Source organism: Bipolaris sorokiniana (assembly GCF_000338995.1).
Source record: "Bipolaris sorokiniana ND90Pr unplaced genomic scaffold COCSAscaffold_3, whole genome shotgun sequence".
NCBI lineage: Eukaryota > Fungi > Ascomycota > Dothideomycetes > Pleosporales > Pleosporaceae > Bipolaris > Bipolaris sorokiniana.
The window spans coordinates 165,715-187,948 of NW_006911897.1; the positions used below are offsets into that span (position 1 = coordinate 165,715).

General features: G+C 52.3%; 5 protein-coding genes across 5 annotated transcripts; 2 read left to right on the plus strand and 3 right to left on the minus strand.

The window, feature by feature from the left end:
- Positions 1 to 270: 270 nt before the first annotated feature.
- On the plus strand, positions 271 to 962 carry COCSADRAFT_83566 (uncharacterized protein; the record flags this gene model as incomplete). The annotated part of the gene is made up of 2 exons (XM_007698531.1): positions 271 to 352; positions 409 to 962. 2 exons carry the CDS (start codon positions 271 to 273, stop codon positions 960 to 962), a joined length of 636 nt encoding a protein of 211 aa, XP_007696721.1.
- A 111-nt stretch (positions 963 to 1,073) lies between these two features.
- On the minus strand, positions 1,074 to 7,101 carry COCSADRAFT_283119 (uncharacterized protein). The gene is made up of 6 exons (XM_007698532.1): positions 6,663 to 7,101; positions 6,468 to 6,547; positions 4,908 to 6,412; positions 4,383 to 4,850; positions 1,930 to 4,005; positions 1,074 to 1,881 (listed from the first exon to the last, which is right to left on the minus strand). The coding sequence occupies exons 1-6, from the start codon at positions 6,782 to 6,784 to the stop codon at positions 1,303 to 1,305; spliced, it is 4,830 nt and encodes a 1,609-aa protein (XP_007696722.1). The 5' UTR covers positions 6,785 to 7,101; the 3' UTR covers positions 1,074 to 1,302.
- A 259-nt stretch (positions 7,102 to 7,360) lies between these two features.
- Positions 7,361 to 11,033, minus strand: COCSADRAFT_33859 (glycoside hydrolase family 3 protein). The gene is made up of 4 exons (XM_007698293.1): positions 10,565 to 11,033; positions 10,133 to 10,258; positions 7,807 to 10,085; positions 7,361 to 7,740 (listed from the first exon to the last, which is right to left on the minus strand). Exons 1-4 carry the CDS (start codon positions 10,805 to 10,807, stop codon positions 7,692 to 7,694), a joined length of 2,697 nt encoding a protein of 898 aa, XP_007696483.1. The 5' UTR covers positions 10,808 to 11,033; the 3' UTR covers positions 7,361 to 7,691.
- A 1,865-nt stretch (positions 11,034 to 12,898) lies between these two features.
- On the minus strand, positions 12,899 to 20,527 carry COCSADRAFT_157392 (uncharacterized protein; the record flags this gene model as incomplete). Its single annotated transcript, XM_007698533.1, has 10 exons — positions 12,899 to 13,242; positions 13,307 to 13,833; positions 13,885 to 15,925; positions 15,975 to 16,401; positions 16,457 to 16,512; positions 16,564 to 16,609; positions 16,711 to 16,917; positions 17,851 to 18,213; positions 18,265 to 20,265; positions 20,318 to 20,527. The coding sequence occupies 10 exons, from the start codon at positions 20,525 to 20,527 to the stop codon at positions 12,899 to 12,901; spliced, it is 6,222 nt and encodes a 2,073-aa protein (XP_007696723.1).
- Positions 20,528 to 20,705: 178 nt separating this feature from the next.
- On the plus strand, positions 20,706 to 21,955 carry COCSADRAFT_33863 (uncharacterized protein). The gene is made up of 2 exons (XM_007698294.1): positions 20,706 to 21,109; positions 21,160 to 21,955. Exons 1-2 carry the CDS (start codon positions 21,050 to 21,052, stop codon positions 21,877 to 21,879), a joined length of 780 nt encoding a protein of 259 aa, XP_007696484.1. The 5' UTR covers positions 20,706 to 21,049; the 3' UTR covers positions 21,880 to 21,955.
- The last annotated feature ends 279 nt before the right edge of the window (positions 21,956 to 22,234 follow it).

The window sequence follows — 22,234 nt, forward strand, 5'->3', positions numbered from 1 at the left end:
ATAGGTCTCTTGAGCATCTGAAGAATAATCGTGCTAGCTCGATATTCCCACAATCGCATCAAATCTTCACATGTCGATTCCAGCCGGTCCGACTGTCGTCATACCCGCCGCTCCCAGCATCTGAACCCTACCCTACAATTGCGTGCTTTTTCCACCATACATCTCACCACCTCGACCTCTCCATTCTCCTACAAAACCCCTTCTTCCTAACCTTCCCCTTCTCCCATCCAACCCAAAAAAAACAACAACAGCGAATCGCACCCGCAAACAATGGCTCTCGCACCCAAATTCGCAGGCCAAAAGCTAGCCTCCTCCTCCATCCAACCCAAAGCCGTTCACACCCTCGAGTTCTGTCCGTCTTCCCTTTCCATTCCCTACATTTCCCATACCTAACAACATGACGTGCAGACCTTGACTACGTCTGTCCCTTCTCCGCCAAAATGTACAAAACCCTCTTCACCCCTCCTCTCCGCAACACCCTCCTTTCCACCTACGGCACAAGCCTCGTCACCATTTTCCGCCAGCAAATCCAACCCTGGCACCCGTCCTCAACGCTCGTCCACGAAGCCGCGTACGCCGTCCAACGCGTCGACGCTGGCAAATTCTACGACTTCTCAGAGAAGCTGTTTGAGCAGCAAAAAGACTTTTTCGATGTCAGTCTAGTGAATGAGACGAGGAATCAGACGTACAGGCGGTTGGCGAAGATAGCGGCGAGTGTAGGGGTGGACGAGGGGAAGGTGTATGGGTTGTTAGAGATTAGCGATAAGCCGGGGGAGGATGGGAGTTTGAATTCCGGGAATGGGGTAACGGATGATGTCAAGGTGCAGGTCAAGGCGAATCGCATGACGGGTGTGCATGTTACGCCGACGGTGGTGTTTGATGGGGTTGTGAGGAATGAGATTAGTAGTAGTTGGACTGTGGAGCAGTGGGAGGAGTGGTTGGCTAAGAATGTAAGTAAATGACTACTGGGTGAGGAAGGCAAGAAGAGGACAAGGTTGGAAAGCAGAATATAATAAATTTGGAACCTAGAAAAAAACTCTCACATACACACATACAAAATGGATATAGTAGATGAGCTGGGTTATCATCCGGAACACCAATCAAACACCAGCTCCAAAGAACGCAAAGGAAGTGCTATGCTGTGCACGTAGGCCATGTGTTGTACGCCAATCCGCTCCCCCCATGTGTGCGATGCGAAGATCATTAAGCAAAATCAACGCGTCACAGTCAGACCATCCAAACCCACAACGCCGAGGACACAACAGTTCCGCCCAATTTCCAACGCGACACCAACCCGTAAACTTAGTACGCGAACCCATCTGCGCCATCCATGTCCACGTCCTCGCCTTCAGCCACTTTCCTAGGCTCTTCCATGTCCTTCTTGAACGCCGTCTTCTTGGCATCCACCTCATCGCGACTCAGATCCTTCATCCAGCTGTTGTTCCTCACAAGAATTTCTTGAACCCTCTCTCTCCTGTCGTCGTTGAGCTTCTTGTACTCCTCGCTGGGCTTTGGAACCGCCTCGCTGACACCTGCGCGCACGGCATCCGGCTGGAGGAAGTACTGCACACCACCTGTACCAAATGGCTCGCTGTTGATGAATGTCATGACGTAGGCAGAAGGACTGATGGAAACAGTAATCTTGTCGTCATGCAGGACCTGATGGAAACGGTCTTCTTCGGAGAGAAGTTCGGCCTTTGCCAGACGCCTCTTAAGGTAAGGATAGTTGACGCGTGAGAGATCAACCTCCTCGGTAGGCTCGACAGCCATGTACGAGGCGACGTATGCCCGCCAGCGCTTGATCCGGTCCAGCGTGTTGAATTCAAAAGTAGGGTCATCCTTCTTGAACAGCCGGACATATGCTTCCATCTTAGCGGGATCCTGTTGCAAGGTTAGTGTATTATCAACAACAGAACAGTCATTGCTTACATAAGTGATGCGGTACGTATCAGCATCTTTGGCGAACTTCTCGACAGCCTTTCGGTAGGCAATCTCGCTCTTGTGCGTGGTGGTGTCGTTGACGCGGTCCTTTCTGAAGAGGTTGTAGATATCAAGGCTCTTGTCCTTGCTATCCTGGCTTACAATCGCAACAGCAAATCGAACCAATGAGCTGAGCAGCCTGTCGAATGAGTACAACTGCCAGCCAATCTGCAAATAGTATCGACGTAGTGTCTCCTCGATAAAGTTCATCTCAACATCTCCAGTAATCTGATCCTGGAACATGTCGAGAAGTTGCTGGTAGTAGTTTGCTGTGGGCGAAGTGTCCTTGAAAAAGTCTTCCGGCTGCTTGTCCAGCATCTTGAGTTTCTGTGCTGGCTTGGGCTCCTTGGCACGCATGATAAGTCTTTGCACTTCATCCTCACTCTCCTTGAGCTTCAAAAGCCTCTCGTAAAGCATTACAAACATGCGGAAGAAGCAGTAGATTGAGGCATTTGCGTACATGTTGTACTCAACGCGACGATAAGGTTCTTCGTGCTCGAATTCTTTGTCACCAAAGGCAGTCGGAGTAGCGGCGTATTCCACCCAATGGCTAGCTGGTCGGTCCGCATGCGGCATTGAGTTGGAGCTGTCACCAGCAGCATCCTCTTCCATAGAGTTGTCTGGTGTGCTGTCCCGGCTCGCTGAGGCGACGCTGTCATCTTTGTCCTTCCGCGGCTTGCTGCGGGGATCAAGAACATCGCGGCGAAGGTCACCCTTCTTTGTCTTCAACAAGCGTTGAGAGACGTCTTCATCTGGAGATGGAGTATCTTCGCCAGAATCATTGGGCGTATCACGCCCCGAAGTGTGTACCCGCTGCTCAAACTTGGCTGAATCGATGCCGAAGAAGAGGGGAACAAACTCCCTGACAAAAGGCACAACCTTTGCAAATTCAGCGCCTGGGTTGTTGTCGGCAAAAGTGAGCATCAAACGAGCCACGTCAAACAGCACTTCTTCATCCTTGAAGGAGAAGGCAAACTGATAGTCTGGCTGTGAAATTTCTTGAATCTGCTGGAGACGTTTTTGTTCCTCGTAGCGAACTTGGATCTCGTTTGTAAGCGACTTGGGTTGAAATTGTCGCTTGTCAACTTGCTTGACTGTGATGCTTTGGTGATCAAGGGACTTCCAGAAGATCTTTTGAGTCTGGTCGCGCCAGACCTTTTCCCATTCTCGTTGGGCAGCCTTCCAGTCTTCAAGCTTCGTCTTTAACCGGTGGAGAAGCACTGGGACTACGCTCCAAGGCATCTGGAAGAGCTCTTTGATAACGTCTTTGCCCCGGTCACGACCATAGATCTTCATAATGACACGCTTGTAGATTGTCTCGCTCTGTCCGCCCAGCCCGGGAGGCAAAGTAAACCCAATCCTGTCTTCGGGCTTCATCGTGAGCAACTGGTTAGCGATAGGCTCGAGCTGCTGAATTGTGCGGCTACAGGCTTCGATGTTGAAGTCATAGTCATGGCGTTCTTCTTCAATCCTGTGGAGACCTTCTTCGAATGTGTTCTTGCGATGCGCGACGAATCCAGAATCTTCGGAAGCCCACGTTGGATGAGAGGCCCATTCGTCATTCAAGACAGATCGGCAAAGTTCATCACGCCCACTGCATACGCGTTCCCTTTCACGCCTAGGAAGAAGACGGTAGCTGGGGCCCAAGCTTCGGCAGTTGGACAATGAGACACGGGAATTGACTGTCTTGGGACGCAAATTTTGCTGCTCTTCGTCTTCGCCCATGAACTTCTTGAACCATGCAAAAAGCTCTTGATTGCCGCCAATGAAGGATTGCGCACGGTACAGAAGGAGTTGCTTATCGATCAAATCCTGCGAGTAGAGATTGCAGAGCTTCAAGAACTCGTTCATAATGTTCTTGTTTCCGATAAACTTCTTGACGCGGTCAAAGAACGCAAGCTCATCTTGGCTAGGAGATGTTGTTGTTGTTGGTGGCATCGGCTCAGGCAGCGCAGGCGTCAAGGTAGGCGAGACTGGTGGACCATCTGGAATCGTCTGCTTTGTAGCATGTCCGGTCTTTGCACGCTTGAGTTGGTTAGCAGACAAACTCTCGTCAGAACATAAAAAACGTTTAGGGACTGCAGCAATTCTGTGACTGGATCTCCTTGGCTCGTTCCGCACATCGGAAAGAGATGGGGGAGGCCATTGCAACGTCAACGCGTCCAAACGACCACTAGGCAAATGAACCCTGTCGCGGCCACCACCATGCACTACGACAACGCTCGACGTGGCAGCGCGCGTGATCATGAGTGGGAGTCAAGGTGGGCGCGACGTTTGAAAAAGGAAAGGATGAGGAGTTGACCGGAGGACGTTGGGGCTGTGCACGTGCATCTTGGAAAAAAGGAACGACTGAAAGCCATGATCCCAGTCTTGCCGATAAAAGTGCGAAAAGATTCACGTACCTTGTTGACATTTACCTGGTTGTAACCGCCGCGGACATTCGAGGTCGGCGGCTCTTGAGACATGGGTGCAGGCATGGGTGCAGCTACTGGTCCCTGTCGCTCACGCTTCCGCTTGTTATCACGGTTCGCTGTAGGTGTGGGTGCGAAGTTGCCCATGGGAGGCAATCGCGAGGTATCTGCGCGACCAGGTGTCTGTTGGTTCGCTGCGACTCCGTATCCTGATTCTCCTCTTACATTGCTAAGCATAACCGCATCTTCAGCAGCGTTCTTGGCAGCCTGTTGTTGTGCTCTATGGTGAGCGGCAGATTCTGGCAGAAACTGTTTGAAATCTTCGAGAAGATCTGGCGCGCCGCCGAACAGATGAGTGACTTGAGCGTATACGTCCTGGATAGGTTTCGATTCTCGTTGGTAGGTCTGGAGTATCTCCAAGAAGTTCTTGTAGATATCAGGATGAGCCGCAAATCGATTCTGTACCATAGTTAGCGTCCGTGCCCGTGGATCCGCTTTGAAATAAGTGTTATTTACCTTGATCTTGTTGACGTAGCTGATAGCATGATTGAACTCCACTGGTCCTCGTTTCTCGGCTGCGGCCCCGCCCATTTGGGGAAGTTGAGCAGAGCCATTCATTGCTTGTCCTTGAGGGGTAGCAGTGTCAACACTAGGCGACATGAGCGAACGACCAGTAGCAGCAGAAACGGCATTTTGCAGCTGTGAGACGCCCCTTTGCTCTTGTTGGTGAGCTAGTGCGGCGGCTGAGCCAACAGGGTCAGGATGAGGTCGCGAGGTAACTTCTGGTGAATGCTGTGGGTGACCCTGTTGTCCTTGCTGTGGTCCATACAGAGGCTGTCCCAAAGTACGGTTGTTTGGAGAAAACATTGTTTCTTGTCCCTCAGGCCCTTGGGGCCTTTGCTGCTGAGGCCAAGGCCGTCCTTGCGCGGTTTCATAGTAAGTGCCCTCATGCTGTGGAGCGTTGTTACCGTTAGCGGCACCGCTTCGGGGCGGCGAAAGTGGCCTTGGAGCGGGCATGGTGGAAACCATAGTACCCATTGGCGTAGTGACTCGAATAGCATTTGGGTCTCCATTGGTTCCACACTCAATTTTATAGCCAGGTGGGAGAAATGTATTGAATCCTTGAATCAAAGCCGGATTGCCCGCGAATAGAGTTGATACCCTCTCAATAACACCTGGAGTGTCAATCGCACCGCTTTTGAAGTCTTTCATAATATCGAGGAATCGATTATAGACGTCTGGGTGATCTGCAAATTGCACCTTAACTTGGTCGAGATAGCTCAATGCGTCATTGAGAATCGGCTGCTGTCCCTGACCCATAGCCATAGATCCTGGAGGACCAGCAAAGGGCATCAACATCTGAGCTTGGGTCGGCGCTTGCACCGCGTGCTGCATACGAGGCGTCGTCTGCTCGTGCTGTGCAGGCGCGTTGCCATACATGGGGTTAGGTGCGTTTTGGTTGCCGCCCATTGGAGGTGCAAGTGAATTTGGTCCGTTCATCTGCCCAGATTGTCCGAGCAAGCCATTCGGACCGTGTATCGTTCGCGCGGAAGGGGCAACTGCAACAGGTTGGTGGATCTGCATTGGCGTAGAGTGATTTTGCAGCGCTGCGTGCTCGCGCTGCTGGCGCTCATGGAGCTCCCGATCCCGCTGCTCTGCTTCGCGCTTTACAATTTCTTCTTGCTGGTGCATGGGATGCGCCTCCATTTCCCTCTCCCTTGTTTCGCGCTCGCGCATTTCTCGTTCCCTGTCCGCATTCACTTGCTCCGAAGTCGGTAGATGCTGTTGCGATTGGGGCTGCGCTTGCGATTGCGGCTGCTGTTGTAGTGTTTGCGATATTCCCGGCAACGAGTATTGGGACCCCTGAGGGCCTTGGTGACCTTGCGCTGCCGCGTCAGAAGATGGTGGTCGCTGAGCGGACATGTGGGGCGACGAGTGCTGAGGTTGCGCAGTCAATCCTGGAAGCGTAGGAAGGTTCTGATTGTGGGCTGTCGCGGCGCTTGAGGAGTAGTATCCACCACCTATGATGAGATTAGCAGTTTGGAGAGAGGCGCGTCCTTTGCATGCGCTACCTACCGGATGGTGGAGGAAGTACCGGCCCTGGACCTTGCGCAGGTGACGCATGAGGTGGGGCCTGTGAATTCGCGTTGTTTGGCCTGTCGTCGATTTCAGAGTCAGCTTGTTCCCAGTCGGATGATAGTAAAAAGGCGGTTTTGGCAGCTTCTTCGCTCGTGACTGCCATGGTGGGTGGGACAATTAGAAAGTACGCACCCATAAGATCCAAGAGGGCGTGGAGCTGGCGCTTGTCCTTGCGCTTGCTCTGCTTGCTGCTGGGTCTGCGCCGACACACCTGCCTGTGCCGGCGGCCACCCGTCTCGATGCGCTGGATTCATGTCGGCTTTACCAGGCTCGCCGGCTTTAAGCAGATTCGCGTGGCCGAAGAGATGGACGCGTTGGGATGGCTTGAGCAGGTTAGAAACCGGTGGAGCTCATGGACGGCTCGCGATGTTATGCAGGAGGGTGTCGGGGTTTGGAGGGTCTGAGACTAGATCTTGGGCGATCGTTGTTGATTAGGAGGAGCAGGGCAGCCCAAGCTGGTGCTATCGCCGGAGCTGCTCGGCGAGTCCGCCAGGAGAATATGGGACGATGCCGCGGGGATATGCGACAGTATTAAGCGACTCAAAAAGGCGCGATCAAGCAGGGACGAGAGTAGTCGCGATGATGGAATGGTGGTGGCATCTGGTTTCTCTGTCAGGGACCGGCGGGATAACTGGTCGGCCCGAAGGCGGTCAGTGGCAGAAAACCAGCGCGTCATTCAGCCGAGCAACGCAACTGCACGGTTACTATGGCCTTGGAGCCATTGGTGATCCATGGTTGCATCTAACATTACTGTCTACATACACACTCCGCACTATAGTTCTCGCAATACACAAATCCAGATAATTCTTTCTCACTCAAATCATGATGCTGTTTAAATATAGATTTCGAGATGTGATTAGTATGCTTTGATGCTACCAATATTTACTAGATGTTACCAATACTGAGGGGCTTTCAACCGTCCTCTCCCTAGCGACCAACCCTACGACTATACTCTCATCCACAATATGATTTCTCCCCTTTCTGAAGAAATTTCAACAATACAAACTACTGTGTGTGTGATGCCCTTGACCTCAACATCTTCAACAGACGGAGCGTCACAGCTCTCACGAAGCCAATTCAGCGCACCAACAATGCCTTCGCAGCCGCTGAGAATATTCAACATAAAAAAACTCGTAGTACTCATAACAATGTCTTCTCCGCCTAGAAGATCCATTGGAAGCTCTCCTTGACCTCAAAGCTGACCTTTGCCCTGTATAAATTGTCAGTATCCTGTTCATTGTAACAAAGTGTATGCTAAGGCAGAAAAAACACGTACCTGATATCAGCGCTGCTCGCGCCAATCAACACCTCAAAAACTCCCTCTTCCGCAATCCAAGCACCAGTCTGGCCCAGATTTGTGTCAAAGTAGCCCACTGAGTACTTGTTCAATTTCAAGACCACGTCCTTGGTCTCGCCTGGTTGTAGGAACACCTTGCCAAAAGCTTGCAATTCCTTTTCTGGGCGAGGGAGCGTGGACTTGACATCCTTGACGTACCCTTGGACAATTTCGGGGGCGGCTACGGAACCTGTATTGGTAACGGGTACAGTGATGGTAATGTCGTCGCTTTCGGACAGAACATCGCTACTAATGCTTGGTGTTCCGTATTCGAAGCTGGTATAGGTGAGGCCATGGCCGAAGGGGAAAAGCGGTGCGATCTTGGATCGCTCGTAGTGCCTGTAACCCACGTAGATGCCCTCTCCGTAGATAGTCTTTAGGTTCTCACCAGGCCAGTTGTGGTAGGCTGGGTTGTCTTCGATCCGGACTGGGAAAGTCGTTGGCAGCTTGCCGCTAGGACTGCTGTTTCCAAGCAGAACATCTGCAAGCGCGTTTCCAGCCTCTTGACCTTGGTACCATGCTTGCAAGATTGCGGGGGCCTTGTGCACCCATGGCATAGTGACTGGTGTTCCAGACTGGTTGACAATGACAGTTCGGGGGTTGGCTGCTAGAACAGCTTCGATCAGACGATCTTGAGAGCCGTTCTTTGGAAGGTCCATTGTTTGGCGATCGTATCCTTCTGACTCCCACTCTGCGTCCAGCCCAATTACCACGACAGCGACGTCGGCATCGCGTGCAACATCTGCAGCCTCTTGTAGGCGATCGATCTTGTCTTCTTCTTGATAGCCGATGCGGCAACCGCCATAGTCGTGACGCCTGCCGATAACGGACACCTTTGAGGCGGGCCGTACTTCGCTAGTGCTCTCAATAAGGATCTCGACTGGCTTGCCTTCCTCTAGGTAAATCGACTTGAGCACATCCTCAGATGCTGAGAACATAGCTTCGCCTTCCTCAGTCCAATCCCAGTTGTCAACAAACAACTCGCCGTCGATAAACATGCGGCCTGGTCCCACTGAAGCGAAACTGAAGCTGTGGTTTCCACTCGACTTTGGTGTGAGTGTAGTCTTGACCTTGAACGAAAAGTCCGGAAGTAACTCCATAGGCGCCGAATCCCATAGCCAGAGATCTGTGCTGACCTTGTGCTGAACAACAACAGGTTCGCCCTTGAACCTATCCCCCTTGTAGTACTCCAATCGTACACCAGTCTCACCATTCGATTTGCAGTAGGGAGAGGCCAGTGGCAGCCACTTTGAGCTGTCGCAACCTTGCGCAAATGAGATCACGCCGTCGAATCGATTCTGGAGGCCTTGCCAGGGTGTGACGTTGTAGTAAGGGTTCAAGCCAGCGCTTCCTCCACCACTGGCAATCGCACGCTTGGCATTTGGTCCGATCATTGCAATCTTCTTCGCACCCCTAATCGGCAAAACGTTGCTCTCGTTCTTCAATAGCGTCAAACCTTCAATACCAGCTTGGAGAATCAGGTTCCGGGTTTCGATGTTATCGATTGACCGCTCAGGTTCTTCGGGTGTCATATTGTTGAGTCCTTTGACCCGATCGACAAGGTAAAGTACCCTGGCAGCGGATTCCTCAATGTCCTTGGGAGTTAGCTCACCATTGTCGAGACATTCCTTTATTTGCTCAACTTTGCGCCACTTGGACGGGCCTGGCATTTCGATGTCGACGCCAGCTTTGATTGAGGGCGCAGTTGCATATGTGCCCGTCCAGTCAGAGATGATGGCTCCGTTCCATTTCCACTCGCCTCTGAGGACTTCCTTGATAGAATGAATGTACTCATCAGCATGAACACCATTGACCATGTTGTAAGAACTCATGAGCGCCCATGGTGATGCGTCTCGGACAGCTATCTCAAAAGGCTTGAGGTAGATTTCACGCAGCGGCCGCTCTGCAATGATGGCATCGTACGCTTGTCGCTCGGTCTCTTGCTCATTTCCGAGAAAGTGTTTGATGGTAGCAGCGACGCCCTTGCTCTGAAGGCCACGAACATAGGAAGCAGCAAGCTTTCCAGTCAGGAAAGGATCCTCAGAATACGACTCAAAATTGCGGCCTCCGAGAGGAGATCGGTGCATGCACACAGTGGGTGCAAGCAGCACCTGTGCACCACGAGCCTTTGCCTCTTCGCCAAGGTGGCGGCCAACCTCTTCAATCATGTCCAAGTTCCACGTGGATGCCATGGATATGCCGCATGGAAATAGAGCAGCCTAGGTTCGTCAGCTTGAACCGAGTAGCGCCAAGCCGGAGTACGTACAGGTGTGCCGTTAGTGAAGAACTCTCCGCGAGCGCCATTGGGTCCATCCGAAGTCTTGATTGACGGAATGCCCTTTTCAGGAATAGCCACAGTGCGCCAAAAGTCAGCTCCTGCAAGCAACGAAATCTAAACAAGGTCAGCCTGACTTCGCTATAGGTTTCTTTCCGCCTCTTTCATATGCTCAAGAATGTCAGACGGCATCTTAACCCGGCATAAAACGCGCTATGCTTGCATTGCCGAATTCCATCTAACAAATGCCGGAGTCGCTTGCTGCAAGCTCACAAAAAGCATGAGAGCCTCAAACCGATGTGTTTGTGTAGACATGAAACTTTCACAAACAACAGCCCAGTACAAAAATAGCCAATAGAAATGCAATGAATGCTCATTTCCGACACTCCCGTGCTTTTTCAAGATAACAATAACACAACGTACCTGTTCCTCCAAGGTCAACTTGGCAGCAAGGTTCCTCGCCTTGTCGTCAGGCCTCTCCATTGAAAACAGCTTTTTGCCCGCCATTGGTTCGTCGTCGGCTGGGGAAACGTCCTCGGGCGTTGCAGCAGGAGTCAAGAGGGGAGTGTCGAGGGTCAGAGGTTGAATCTGGATGGCCGGGTGCTTTAAGTCGATTTGCTTGATATCATCTGTAGGGCTAGCGTTGCCCAGGTTAATTGTAGCCATTGTAGATCTCCTCAAAGGCTGAATTAAATGATTCGATAACTTCGGGATATCTGGGGCGGTTTGCCGCGCTTCTCGCCACGTGCAACCAGTGCGAGTGAAGCGAGCGATCAAATGAAATCAAAAGACGACGAAAGCGAAGGAATGGGAGATTGAGACAAGACTAGAGGTATGCGGTAGACTTCGAAGATGGTCAACTGAGGGACGTGGTCATCTTTTAGTACCCGCCGCAACGTTGTTAGTTGATCGTCTGCTACTCCAACGCATGGGCCCAGAAGGAGGACGCTGGAATGCCGGTTCAATTGGAAACAAGCCTTGTACCTTGCTACGGCTCGCACGTCTCAGATATCCGGCAGCGCGATTGGTTGCCGGCGGCAATCAACCAACGTTGAACGTACTTACTTAGGCCCGCCTCGATCTGGATGTAGGCAGTGCGGGAGGCTCGTGTTGTGGTGTCAATCTAGAGCTTGCCGTGCGGCTGGTACTAGCGACACCCGACGCTAGTATGCTGCAAAAGTCATTGTACCGCTGCAAAAGCTTTGTAAACCCCCCCACTGACGGCTCGTATCTTGAGCAAGTATACAACCCAGGTAGTTCCACGTACAAGCAGCGCAAGAACAGGTGACATGCGGGTGGAGCTCTGCCAATGCATGCCACGCTGAGGAAGCGATTCCCCAGCCAGGGTCAGCAGCATCGAGATTGACTCGTTGCCTCCCTCTTTGTTAAACGGCGGTGATGGCGGTCCTGAACTTCCGAAACTAGGCTGGCAGGCAGTCGGAGAGCCGTCTGCAAGGCATTTTAGGCGGCCAAAGATGGCACAGCTAAGGTGAATGCCAATCAGTGGTGGAACAATATGGTTGTGAAGATGTTGCGGCCCGGGAGGCGGGAATGTTAAGCGGGAAACCGGGCCAACGAGCCGTTTTGCATGCTAGCTGCATATCACGTTGGCCAAGTCTCCCGTTGTGCGCCACACGAGGGGTTGATTGATTATGGTTCATCGAGGATGTGACCAGACAATCGGATGGTGGCCATCGCAACGCCGTCTCGTGGGTCGGAAGTGGGCTCTGCCACGATAGCTTCATTTCCGATAAGAACGAGAGCATAGTCAAGGCGTCTTTACCGCACTGTATGCCTAGTGCAGGTACATTGCTTACTGGCGACACCACCATATCTAGTCATCATTATCCTCGTCGTCGTCGTCGTCAAGATTCACAATGAATGCTTGCATCAAGTGATCCATGACATCAACGATCTGACTTGGTCGTCAATCTACGGGCGATATCACTGCAAGATCAACATATGAATGTATACTGTCCCTCATTTGGAACAAACCCTGTTACATATTGCTGCGAAACGCCGGTGTATTCAAGTATATCTGGGCTCGATTTGGGGTGCAAGGTTACCCCAACTTGTCAAACAAACCATGACTTTTGCATGCGCACTGGCCACCCTTTGATACTATCATTAAGTTGGAGCTCCGTCGTACCGGACGGGGGGAAGGAATACTACCTATGTTGCGCATACCTAGAGTTACTGCCTAGGTCAAAGCACCGAAGTACTGCCAGATTGAGCAGATCAATTTCCTAGTCCTTGCACAAACAACAAAAGATACGGAAATTTTGTCCCCTTGACAACATATGAGTTTAATCATGTGCCGAACAGATCCATGTCAACACTTGTTTTCTACATTCATCCATGGCGGAACTTCTCACCGAAACTTGTCTTGATATCCGATATCCATGCTTCCGTACACCCGTGACTAGGCAACATGCCTGTGGGAACATATTATGTCTTTCTACTCGATTGACTGGTACCGGGCCGGCAAGCCATCATCCTGCCAAAGCATGTGAGCAGCCAGAATCAATACCGAGGTCTGTCGCAGAGATAGCAATATGTGCAATGCTCTACTCAGTAAAGTAGCTTAGTCATTGAATGCGAACTTTGATCGAATTGTACGGAAGATGTTGTATGCTTTAGATGAACTTATTGGACGACATCATTGCTTAGTGCTCTCGTCATCAATGACCCAGTCGACGACATGTGGGTACCTTCTCTTTGCTTGACATATCCAGCTACTGCCCTCAATAATCAAATCTACCAATCCTCATCGGCTTTCCTCCCATGCATAGCTGCTTGTCTCTGCCTCAATGCTTCTGCAAGTCCACCAGCGATACTACCGCTACTGTCTCTCGCACTCTCCATGGTGCTGCCGCCGCTACCGCTATATCCGCTATCTCTGCCAGAATCACCGTTGACAGCTTTTCTCGCAGCAGGACGTTTAGCAGGGGGAGCAGGTGGTTTGGGCTTACCGTTCGCAGGGCGAGCGGGCGGCGCTGGGGGTGGGGCGGGAGCAGATGTGCGGTCAACGACTTCCTCAAGGTAAGCAGATGGTGCCCAGCCAGACGCAGATTTGTCAAGACGGGAAGCCAACCACCATCCTGTAGTATATTTGTTAGTCACATACTCATTACCTGGTTCCTCATTGGAGCAGAGATAACGTACCATTGCTCTCCTTCTGCGTGACCAGAATGATTTCATCCTTTCCGAGACTTAGCTCACCGGCACTTTGGCCTGCAAAGTCATACAGTGCCTTGTAGCGAGGCTCCTTTGGTTGGGCTGGTGGTGCAGCACGCGCTTGTGGCATAGGAGGAGGTGGAGGTGGTGCGCGTGCTGAACCCGCCGAAACCTCACGTGTGTGAGAGCTGGTGCCATTCGATAACGCAGCGACTGGATGTGGGACGGGTTTGGGTTGAGATGCAGCAGGCTGTGGCACGGCTCTCGGTTGCGCTGGACGAGATGCGAGCTTTGAGGGACCTCCGCCTGGGCCACCGGGCCGTAGAAGCTTGCCCTTTGTGATGGGCTTTGCAGCGACTTGCTTACCCTTGGGGGTAGGCTTCGACACTGAGTTGGGTGGCTCTCCCGGTCCAGTGTGAATAGTACCACTCTTATACAGGTCGTCTCTCGGTACTGCGGGGTCTTTGACTACCTTGACTTGAGCCGGCTTGCCAGGCTTCTTGTTGTACTCGATACTGCGACCATGTTAGCCATTTCTATATGCTTGCTCCATATGATTAACTTACGTCTCGCCTATTCTGAGTGTCAGAGCGCCTCGCAGTACGTTGTGGAGCTGTGTGAAGAACTCAGTCTTGAACACGCAGTTGACAAGTGGATCAGGTTCCGTTGGTGAGCCTGCACCGATCGAGAACCAGTCGTCCTTGAGGGTGGAACAACTAATGAACTTGATTGCGCCCACTGGGATTGTCCTCTCGGCTTGGATCTGGACTTGACGGTTGACCATGACTTGCTTTATAAGATAAACATTCTTCTTGGTAAGCACCAGCATGCGAGCCTCTGGTTTACTCGATCGACCAAGCTTCGACACAAGCACTTCGGCTCGGCACGAAAATGGCACCTCCTCGCTGGATGATATACCGACGGCTTGAGCAATGATCTCGCCAGGACCGCCGTGATTTCCGATGCCAAGATAGTCTCCCATAAACCTTCGGGATCCAAGCAAACTGTACCTTCTCCTCTCTTTTCGGTCTTGAAGAATGGTGTGTCCCTGATCGCGCCACTCGATGAACTCTTTGCCTCCGTTGAGTTTTCGCCAGAATCGTTGTATTCGAATCGCGCATTCTGTTCGGTAACGCAAATAGTTTCTCCAAGCTCGCTGAATACGGATAGCCATGTTATGCCAGTACCGGTCGCGCATCGTCTCCAACGCAAACAGGGTTTCTGGGGTCTTTATGAACACCTTTGTCGTTCCTATTTGGTACTCTTCCGCGGGTATGTTGGTGTCCTTCAGAATCGTCTTGGCTCCAGTCTCATAGTCACCCGTCCAAGTGTATTCTCCAGCATAAGAGCACTTTGGCGACAACAGGAAGAATCGCTCGACAAATTTGTCAAAGGTTTGACGTGATGCAAAACCGGCTCTCCGAATTCGTACGTTTTCTTGCAGACCAAGATATTTGACCTGGTGGAGCACATTTGAGTCGTTGTACTCCTTGGGCGACTTGTTCTCGTTGGGCTTGATAGTACGGATGTAGGACGGGCGGGCTTGCATCAGAGTGGTCACTAGGTCATTGGCAGACGCCTTAATCTTGTCTCCAGCCGTTGGGGGTCGCCTCCTGTTGTCCTGGTCGACTTGGTTGGGGAAGAGGGTGTGAACGAAAGTGTTGGAACTTTGACCAAGCAGGTTCAACAGATCCTTGAGCAGCTGGTCCTTGTTCTTGTCAGTCATTCCATCAATTGCATACGACACATCACCAGCGTAATGCTTGATGACGAACTGGCCCTGGCGAGGTTGGAAGTTGGGATTTGAGGATAGAGCGTTGAGCCTCTGGACAAAAGTCTGATCTGCAGCAGTGGGGTCCGCGTGCGCCGTCGCACAAGCATCGTTTAGGGCAGCAAAGACACCTGGTGGGCGCTTCTCCTCAATCAAGTCGCAGACAATCTTGTTGTCAAAGTATTTGATGGGCGTCCACTTGATCTGTTCTCGCTCGTACTCTTCTTGCTCAGCCTTTAACGTCAGCTGGATGAAGATTTGCTGGAGTTTCTCGTTGACATAGTTGATGCACAACTGCTCGAAGCTGTTCTTCTCGAAAATCTCAAAGCCATAGATATCGAGAATACCAATGGAATGCGCAGTTTCCCCACGGGCTTTCAAGGATAAATTGACACGCTCTACAATCCAGTCGAAGAGGTTGAAGTAGATGCCCTTTGCGAGTGCGTCTCGAACTGCGCCTGCTTGCGCGCAGTTCAGAGGTACGTCGTACACGGAGCCTCGTCGTCCTCCGCGACTTGTTTCCATGATGCGAATTGTGAGCGCCTTGTTCACGTGCGCAGCGTCAACTTCGAGTAGGTATGCTACAAAATCCACCACAGATTGGTCCACAATGGCCGCATTGCCCTGGTCGTCTTCTCGGAAAGATACGTTTCCTAACCAGAGGATAGCTGCAAGCATTCGGAAAATGTTATCCTGTTCCGCCTGTGGCAATCCAATAACTTTCATGGCATTGAGAGTGTCGTTGAACTCGGCGTTGTCATCGATTCCCGGGACATCGAAGCACTTTGACCGACTAGTGTACACGTAGGCTTGTGGTTGTTGCAGACCAAAGATTTCTACATGTCTTAGCGCAGACTCATTGCATTGGGCATGTGCACACCTTACCTCTGTAGTTTGCTGAAGCAGCCTTTGTGAACTGGTAGAAGATATGGAAGTTTCGCTCGTTTGCAATCTGCCCCACCACGCGAGTCTTCTCGAGTAGGTAGTTGTTGATGTTTGCTCCGACCGGCTCTCCCTGCGCATTGAAGTGGATCTCGAGGTACTTTCCGAACCGCGACGAGTTGTTGTTCCTCAGTGTCTTTGCGTTTCCAAAGGATTCGAGGAGGGGGTTAGTGGCCAGCACCATGTCCTTGATTTCTTGAATGGACGAGTTGCTTCCGCCGGATACGTTTGCAATGTACTGCATGAGCCGCTTAGCGGCCTCTGTCTTTCCTGCTCCCGACTCGCCGGAGATGATGACACACTGGTTTTCTTTGTATGCGTTCATGTTGTAGTAGGCAGACTCGGCGATTGCGAAAACGTGAGGTGGAACCTATGCTCGGTCAGCTGTAGGAGTACTGGGGAGTTGCTGTCAGTATGCGCCGCACCTCGAGCCTGTTCTTGCCCTTGTAGCCCTCGAGCACCTGGTCGGTGTATATGCCCACTGCCAGCTGTTAGCATCTGTCTTGTGCAAGCGCATGCAGAGTCTTCGTACAGTCGCGGAAGGGATTGACAGACACCAGTACGTGTCCGATATATGTCTGCGCCCATTGTCAGTCGGTGTGCTAGTGTGGTGATATGCGTGTGTGTATGTGAGTGCATGTGTATGCGGCGCGGGGTCGGGGCAGGCGGGTCAACGCACGTATATCTCGCCATTCTCGAATCGCTTCTTCAGGTTGTCGTTGATGGCTTCGTTTGAGATTTTACTGATCAGGGTCAGATCTGAGACTCCGACTTCCTTCTTCTTGGTCGTCTCGAAGACGGCCTTTGTTGCGAACTGGGCCTTGGGGGCAGCCCTCGCGGCGGGCTGGCCACCAACGGCCTTGCGCGCTGCGCGGTTGGTTTTCCCCTACACAACGCATGCATTAGCCGAGTGTCGTTTGTATAGAGGAGGTTTTTTGGCGAGTACCATGGTTGATGCCCGATCTCGAGCTGCGACTGGTAGCTACAGTCGGCCAGCGGTGGGGGGAAGTGTGTGTCTTACTGCGCGCGGGATACGGCAGAGATGATGTCAATAGGCGTCAAGGGCCAGAAGCTCAGAGGTAGTTTCGGAGGGTGAGGAGCGGCCGCTCAAAAGGGTGGGTGTGCTGAGTTGGCCGCGGTGATCTCGAAGACGGAGACCAACGTCAGAGAGGGACCGGCCAGGACAAGGCAAGCCTTCAATCGGGCTCGTCGGAATCGTCTCGCCCCAGCACAGCCACAGCCAATTGCCGGACGCGCAAGCATAGGGCGGCGGCGGCATAGTTGCCTTGGGTGCATTGAACTACACTACTACGTACATATGTACGTACATACATACACACACCACACATGCATTGCACGTACACCCTCCTCGCCTCTGTGCCTGGGTGAACGGGGCCAGCACACTCTGCACTTCTCTCCATTGGGCCGCCTCGCCAGCCCTGCTGCCTGCTGTTCTCGCCCACCACTCCGCCGCGTACACATATGGCCGCTTACGTGTCGCTCCGTCACGCCTTAGGCATCAACATTGGCACCAGCAATCGAATCAACATAGGCACTCTGCAATCGAATCATCATTCTTCAACACTACCACACCCCAACGCCCCTGGATATGCAACCCGTCATAAATGAGCGTCCAAACAAAGGCGAGCCCTAGGCCCAGCGCAACTCCAGCCCATTTCAAATGCCAATCGTCCTTGTAAAAATATATCCAAAAACAAAAAAAGAACAACTCCACAACATAGTACAACGCCGTCGCTTGCCCGCCAAAGAAGTAGTCGTTCAGTCATCATGAGAAAACATCGCCTCCAAAACGCCCGACACTCGCCCAGTCTAACCGTCTAGATTCCTCGAGTTGAGGTCCGCCCCATGAGTACATCTTGGGGTCGGCCAGGCACCCGAGCCCTCCTTGCTGGCACCATTCCACAACCACGGCGTAGATGAATTCAATCTTCGCCCGCAGCAGATTGCTTTCCGTCAGCTCCTTGTAGCTGTCTTCTTTGTCTGCTGAGCCATACAAAAGCTGTTGCAGAGAGCCTCGCAGATTAGCACGGGCCTTCACGTGTCTCCACGGTACGCTGCCGGTTTCCTCGAGAAGAGACGTTGCGTCAAGTGGCAGGCACAAAAAGTGTCCATACCCAGCATCTGACGAAAGAACAAGCTTAGTGTGATCGGGGAAGTTGAACTGCTAACTGTTAGTTTGGCTCGAGGAATGATTGCCAAAAAAAGTGCTTACCTGGAACGACCCATCGTCGAACCCCCAGATTCCCACATTGCCTAGTCGCTGGTAGAACCGGACAAAGTTGACGCGTGGATCTTTCCTCAGAGGCTTCTCCTCGTCGCCAAACGTTGCGCACATGTACTTTCCAAATTTATGCCACACTGTCCGGATCTCTTCGACGCGTCGCGAATCAAGCACTTCGATTTGCGACAGTCCTCGATCCCTCTTAACAGTCGTGTAGTAGTTCAGCGCCACGCTTTTAGCCATTTCTCGGTTGCCTCCGGCTTTCCGGAGATGATTGTATCCGTCAGTCGCAAATGCAATCGTAACCGGGTACTGCTCCTCGGCCGACAACAGCGTTCCAATGCTGCCGTCGCTGAGAACATATCCAACACCATATCGTCGGCTGTAGTCTACCCACTTTGCGACGAATGGCAATTTTGGTGGCTGTTCGCGCCTCGACTTGGTCGGCTTCTTGTCTAGCACTCTCTCGAGGTTGTCTCGGAATGTCATCAGACGCGCCAATACTGCTACTGGGTCCGTTGAAGGCATATCCGAGCCAATGGTGCGGTAACGAGGAGCGCTTCGCGAACCCAATGATTGAGACAACGGCTCTGATTTCTCGCTCTCCCGAGTGCTTGCTTTAACGACTCGTAGTGGCGGAAGATCGGGAAGTCCTGTTGAGCTGGTCTTTGACGTTTCCTTAGTGGGTTCTTTCACCGCCCTCGAACGAGTTGACGCCCGTGCCTCACGAGGAACGCGTAATGGGGCAGGTGCTGTCGCTGTGTTTGCTGTCACGCGACCAGGATTCGATATCTTGCGAACCGCCCTGAGTCGAGTGGGTTGCTTATCCAAAATTCGGTGTGCTTGTTCGGGTTCTTGGTCTGGGTCTGTATTCTCCTTGAGTGTCTGTACTGGTGGTTGCTCTCTCCTTGAAGCTCTGGGTACACGGGCTTTGACTCGGTCATTGCCAGTAGTTTCCGAAAGTGCGTGACCTTCTGATGATGATTCCTTCTCCTCTGAAATCTCGCTCAGCCCCCCAGGAGCTTGGTGAGGCCATTGCACACGCGCTGGGAAAGGCACATATACGACGTCCTTCGCAAATGGAATATTGGGCTGCTTGCCAGCTTCAATTTCCTTTTGGCAGTCTCGTGCTACTGTCTTGTTCGACCTGCGGCCGTACGCTCCGAACGACTTTCCGGGCTCGTATTCACCAACAGCAGATGATTTGCAAAGCTGCCACCATTCTTCCGTGTATCCGCGTCTGATTGTCGAAGCAGTCGGTGGGCGGTTCTTGGGCCATTTTGGAATCCTCGAGGTACAGCCGCTATCGAGCTCTAGTGGGATATAGCCTAGCTTGAAAAATGGATGCGCAACGATCTGGTCGGGAGTTGGTCGCTCATCCTCGTGTACGAGCAGTAGAGAAACAATGTCGCGCAGGTCGTCGGTAATCTCGTTTGCGAACTTTGCAAGATCTGGCCAGGTGTATTCGCGAGCCTTTAGTTTTCGGTAAATGTCTTCGCGCTTCGCAGCATGGAACGGCGCCCTGCCTACGGCGAGTGTGTACATCATGATTCCGATGGCCCACAGATCAACCTTCTCGTCGTGGCCCTTTCCAGTCTTCTCGAGGACTTCTGGGGCAAGGTAGTTGGGTGTGCCGCACATGGTTGTTCGACGGATCGCCCCATAGTCGCTCTGTGACACCAATAGCGCGGCGAGGCCAAAGTCGCCGACCTTAACATTCATGTCGCGGTCAAGAAACAAGTTGCCGGTCTTGAGATCGCGATGCACGATGTTGCGCTGGTGCAGGTACTTGATGGCACCGCATGTCTGGATCATAAACCGCCGGATCTCGGGCATGGTGAAGTATTTGCGCTTCTTGATCGCATCAGCCAGCGAGCCGTTCTCGGCCAGCTCGAGAACAACATAGGTGCTCGCCTCGAAGGAGAAGGCGCGGAAGAACTCGACAATGTTGGGATGGGATAGCTTCGAGTGGATCTGGAGCTCGGTCACAAACTGCAGGCGGTGTTAGCGCGGGTCGCATCTTTGCCCTCGAAGTCTGCTACACCTTTTGCGCCAGCTTGGGAGGCTCCATTTTGGATTTGACGATTTTCAAAGCGACGGTGCTGCTGCCGAGGTGCTCGTGGCCCAGCAGCTTCGCGCGATGGCATATGGCGAAGCCACCTTTGCCGAGCTGCCCACCCGTCTCATACTGAAGGCCTTCGGGGTCCTGCACCACAGCCGGCGGGGCATCTGCGTGTATCGTTGAGGCAGACATTGGCGATGGAGTGTGAGGATGATGAAATCAAAGTCGCAGTGTTGATGGTCGTAAACACGCAGCGGCTTAGCGCCGTTGCTAGGGCCATGGGGGTACTTCCCGAACCGTGCACTGCTGCACTGCTGCGTGCATAACCTTTGGCCTGATACATACATAGTACATACATCTCGCCAGAGTCTGTAGCCAGTGCCAGTGCCGGATTCGAGCTAGTTGTCGTGTGACCATGTGGCTCTAGTGCATTGGATAGTATTTTGTTGTTGCTCCGCATCGTCTGGTCGGGCCTTGTTGTTCGGCGTCTGTGGATCGGATCGATGAGGTGCGGGCGGTCGTCAGGCAACTGCAAATCCAACATTCGGCTCCAAACGATGATCAACCACCACGAGCATACATGACCATCAAAGGCTGTCGTCCAACCTTGGATATGTCTTCGTCTCTGTAGAGCCGGCAATGAACCCCCGTTCGCTCATCAATTGCCTGTACATATCCACATTCTAGGTAGCCGCAGCACAGTTGTGACCGAACATGTCCCTCACCCTCAAAGTCACCTCGCTGTTCGTCAGGACGCTTGCGAAGCCTGTAGCAGTATGTTCATGCGCCGTTCCGTCTCTGAAATTGCTACTCACCCCAGCTAGAATGCGATAAAACGCAATGCCCATGAGCACGAACGCTTTCGCCGAATATGCGTCAAATTTGCCCAAGGCCTGCACCGCGTCGACATGCGTATGCGCCTAGGCCTCCTTCAAGACCCCGCCGTCATCGATCGGCAGATCAAAAAGGAAGTCGCCTTGGCAGAGGCCAGGCGGAAGGAGGCGGCCGCGCCCACCGTCTTGACTGAGGAGCAGACCAAGGCGGAGGAAACGCTTACAGAGAGGGAGCGGGAAGCGATCAAGAAGAAGGCAGAAGAAAGGGCCAGACCCCGCATTCGGCCTCTCTCCGAACAAAAGGCCATTGAGATGGGCGCAAACTTTGTCGCTGAATCCTTCATCTTCGCTGTCGGTATTGCAGTAATCCTCGTGGAGCAGTGGAGGCAAAGGAGAAAAGCCAAGAACGCCAGAGACGATATTAGGGAAGACCTAGAGGAGGTGCAGGCTGAACTGAGGGCTGTCAAAGCAGAACTTGAGAAATTCAAAGCAAAACATCCTGAGCCCACGTCTTCCAAGCTGTTGGGCTTTTGGAAGGGGCGAGCTGAGGACAAGGGAGCTGAACCTGCAAAAGCCGCAAAGTCCGCGTCTACTGGCACCACAATCACCGTCGATTCAGCAGTTCAGGCTGAGAGCCAAACTACCAAACAGCAACCAGCAGACAAGGCCTCGCAACCAAAAGAATTGGGAATGCACACACGAGAGACCTGACCATGACAGCCTAAACCTTCTCTTATCATTTTCATACTCTCCTCTCATGATACCCTTCCGGTTGCGGACGTAGGCGTGTGCTTTTTTTTCTTAAAAAAAAAGGGGGGGGGGGGGGGTAGGCACTATGTATTCACATTTGGTATTGCTTCTTGGAGGTCTGATCTGGTTCGTATCAGGTATAAATTCAGAAAGGTAATATTACTTGTGGGTTCAAGATATTCTTCAGCCAAAATTGGCATGTATAAAGGATAGAGTCAAACTAGATGTATCAATATCAAACACTTACCTATTGTCATCATGGAGCCTTATCTAGTTGATGACGCTGATTAGATCTTTGCATACCACACAACCAGGT

Coding starts and splice junctions, on each gene's coding strand:
- COCSADRAFT_283119 (XM_007698532.1), bottom strand. CDS start 6,784: ATGAATCCAGCGCATCGAGACGGGTGGCCGCCGGCACAGGCAGGTGTG. Junction 6,548..6,662: donor CGCCCTCTTGGATCTTATGG/GTGCGTACTTTC, acceptor AATCGACGACAG/GCCAAACAACGCGAATTCAC. Junction 6,413..6,467: donor GGTACTTCCTCCACCATCCG/GTAGGTAGCGCA, acceptor ATCTCATCATAG/GTGGTGGATACTACTCCTCA.
- COCSADRAFT_33863 (XM_007698294.1), top strand. CDS start 21,050: ATGTCCCTCACCCTCAAAGTCACCTCGCTGTTCGTCAGGACGCTTGCG. Junction 21,110..21,159: donor CGCTTGCGAAGCCTGTAGCA/GTATGTTCATGC, acceptor CACCCCAGCTAG/AATGCGATAAAACGCAATGC.
- COCSADRAFT_33859 (XM_007698293.1), bottom strand. CDS start 10,807: ATGGCTACAATTAACCTGGGCAACGCTAGCCCTACAGATGATATCAAG. Junction 10,259..10,564: donor AGTTGACCTTGGAGGAACAG/GTACGTTGTGTT, acceptor GACCTTGTTTAG/ATTTCGTTGCTTGCAGGAGC. Junction 7,741..7,806: donor GCGAGCAGCGCTGATATCAG/GTACGTGTTTTT, acceptor CAATTTATACAG/GGCAAAGGTCAGCTTTGAGG.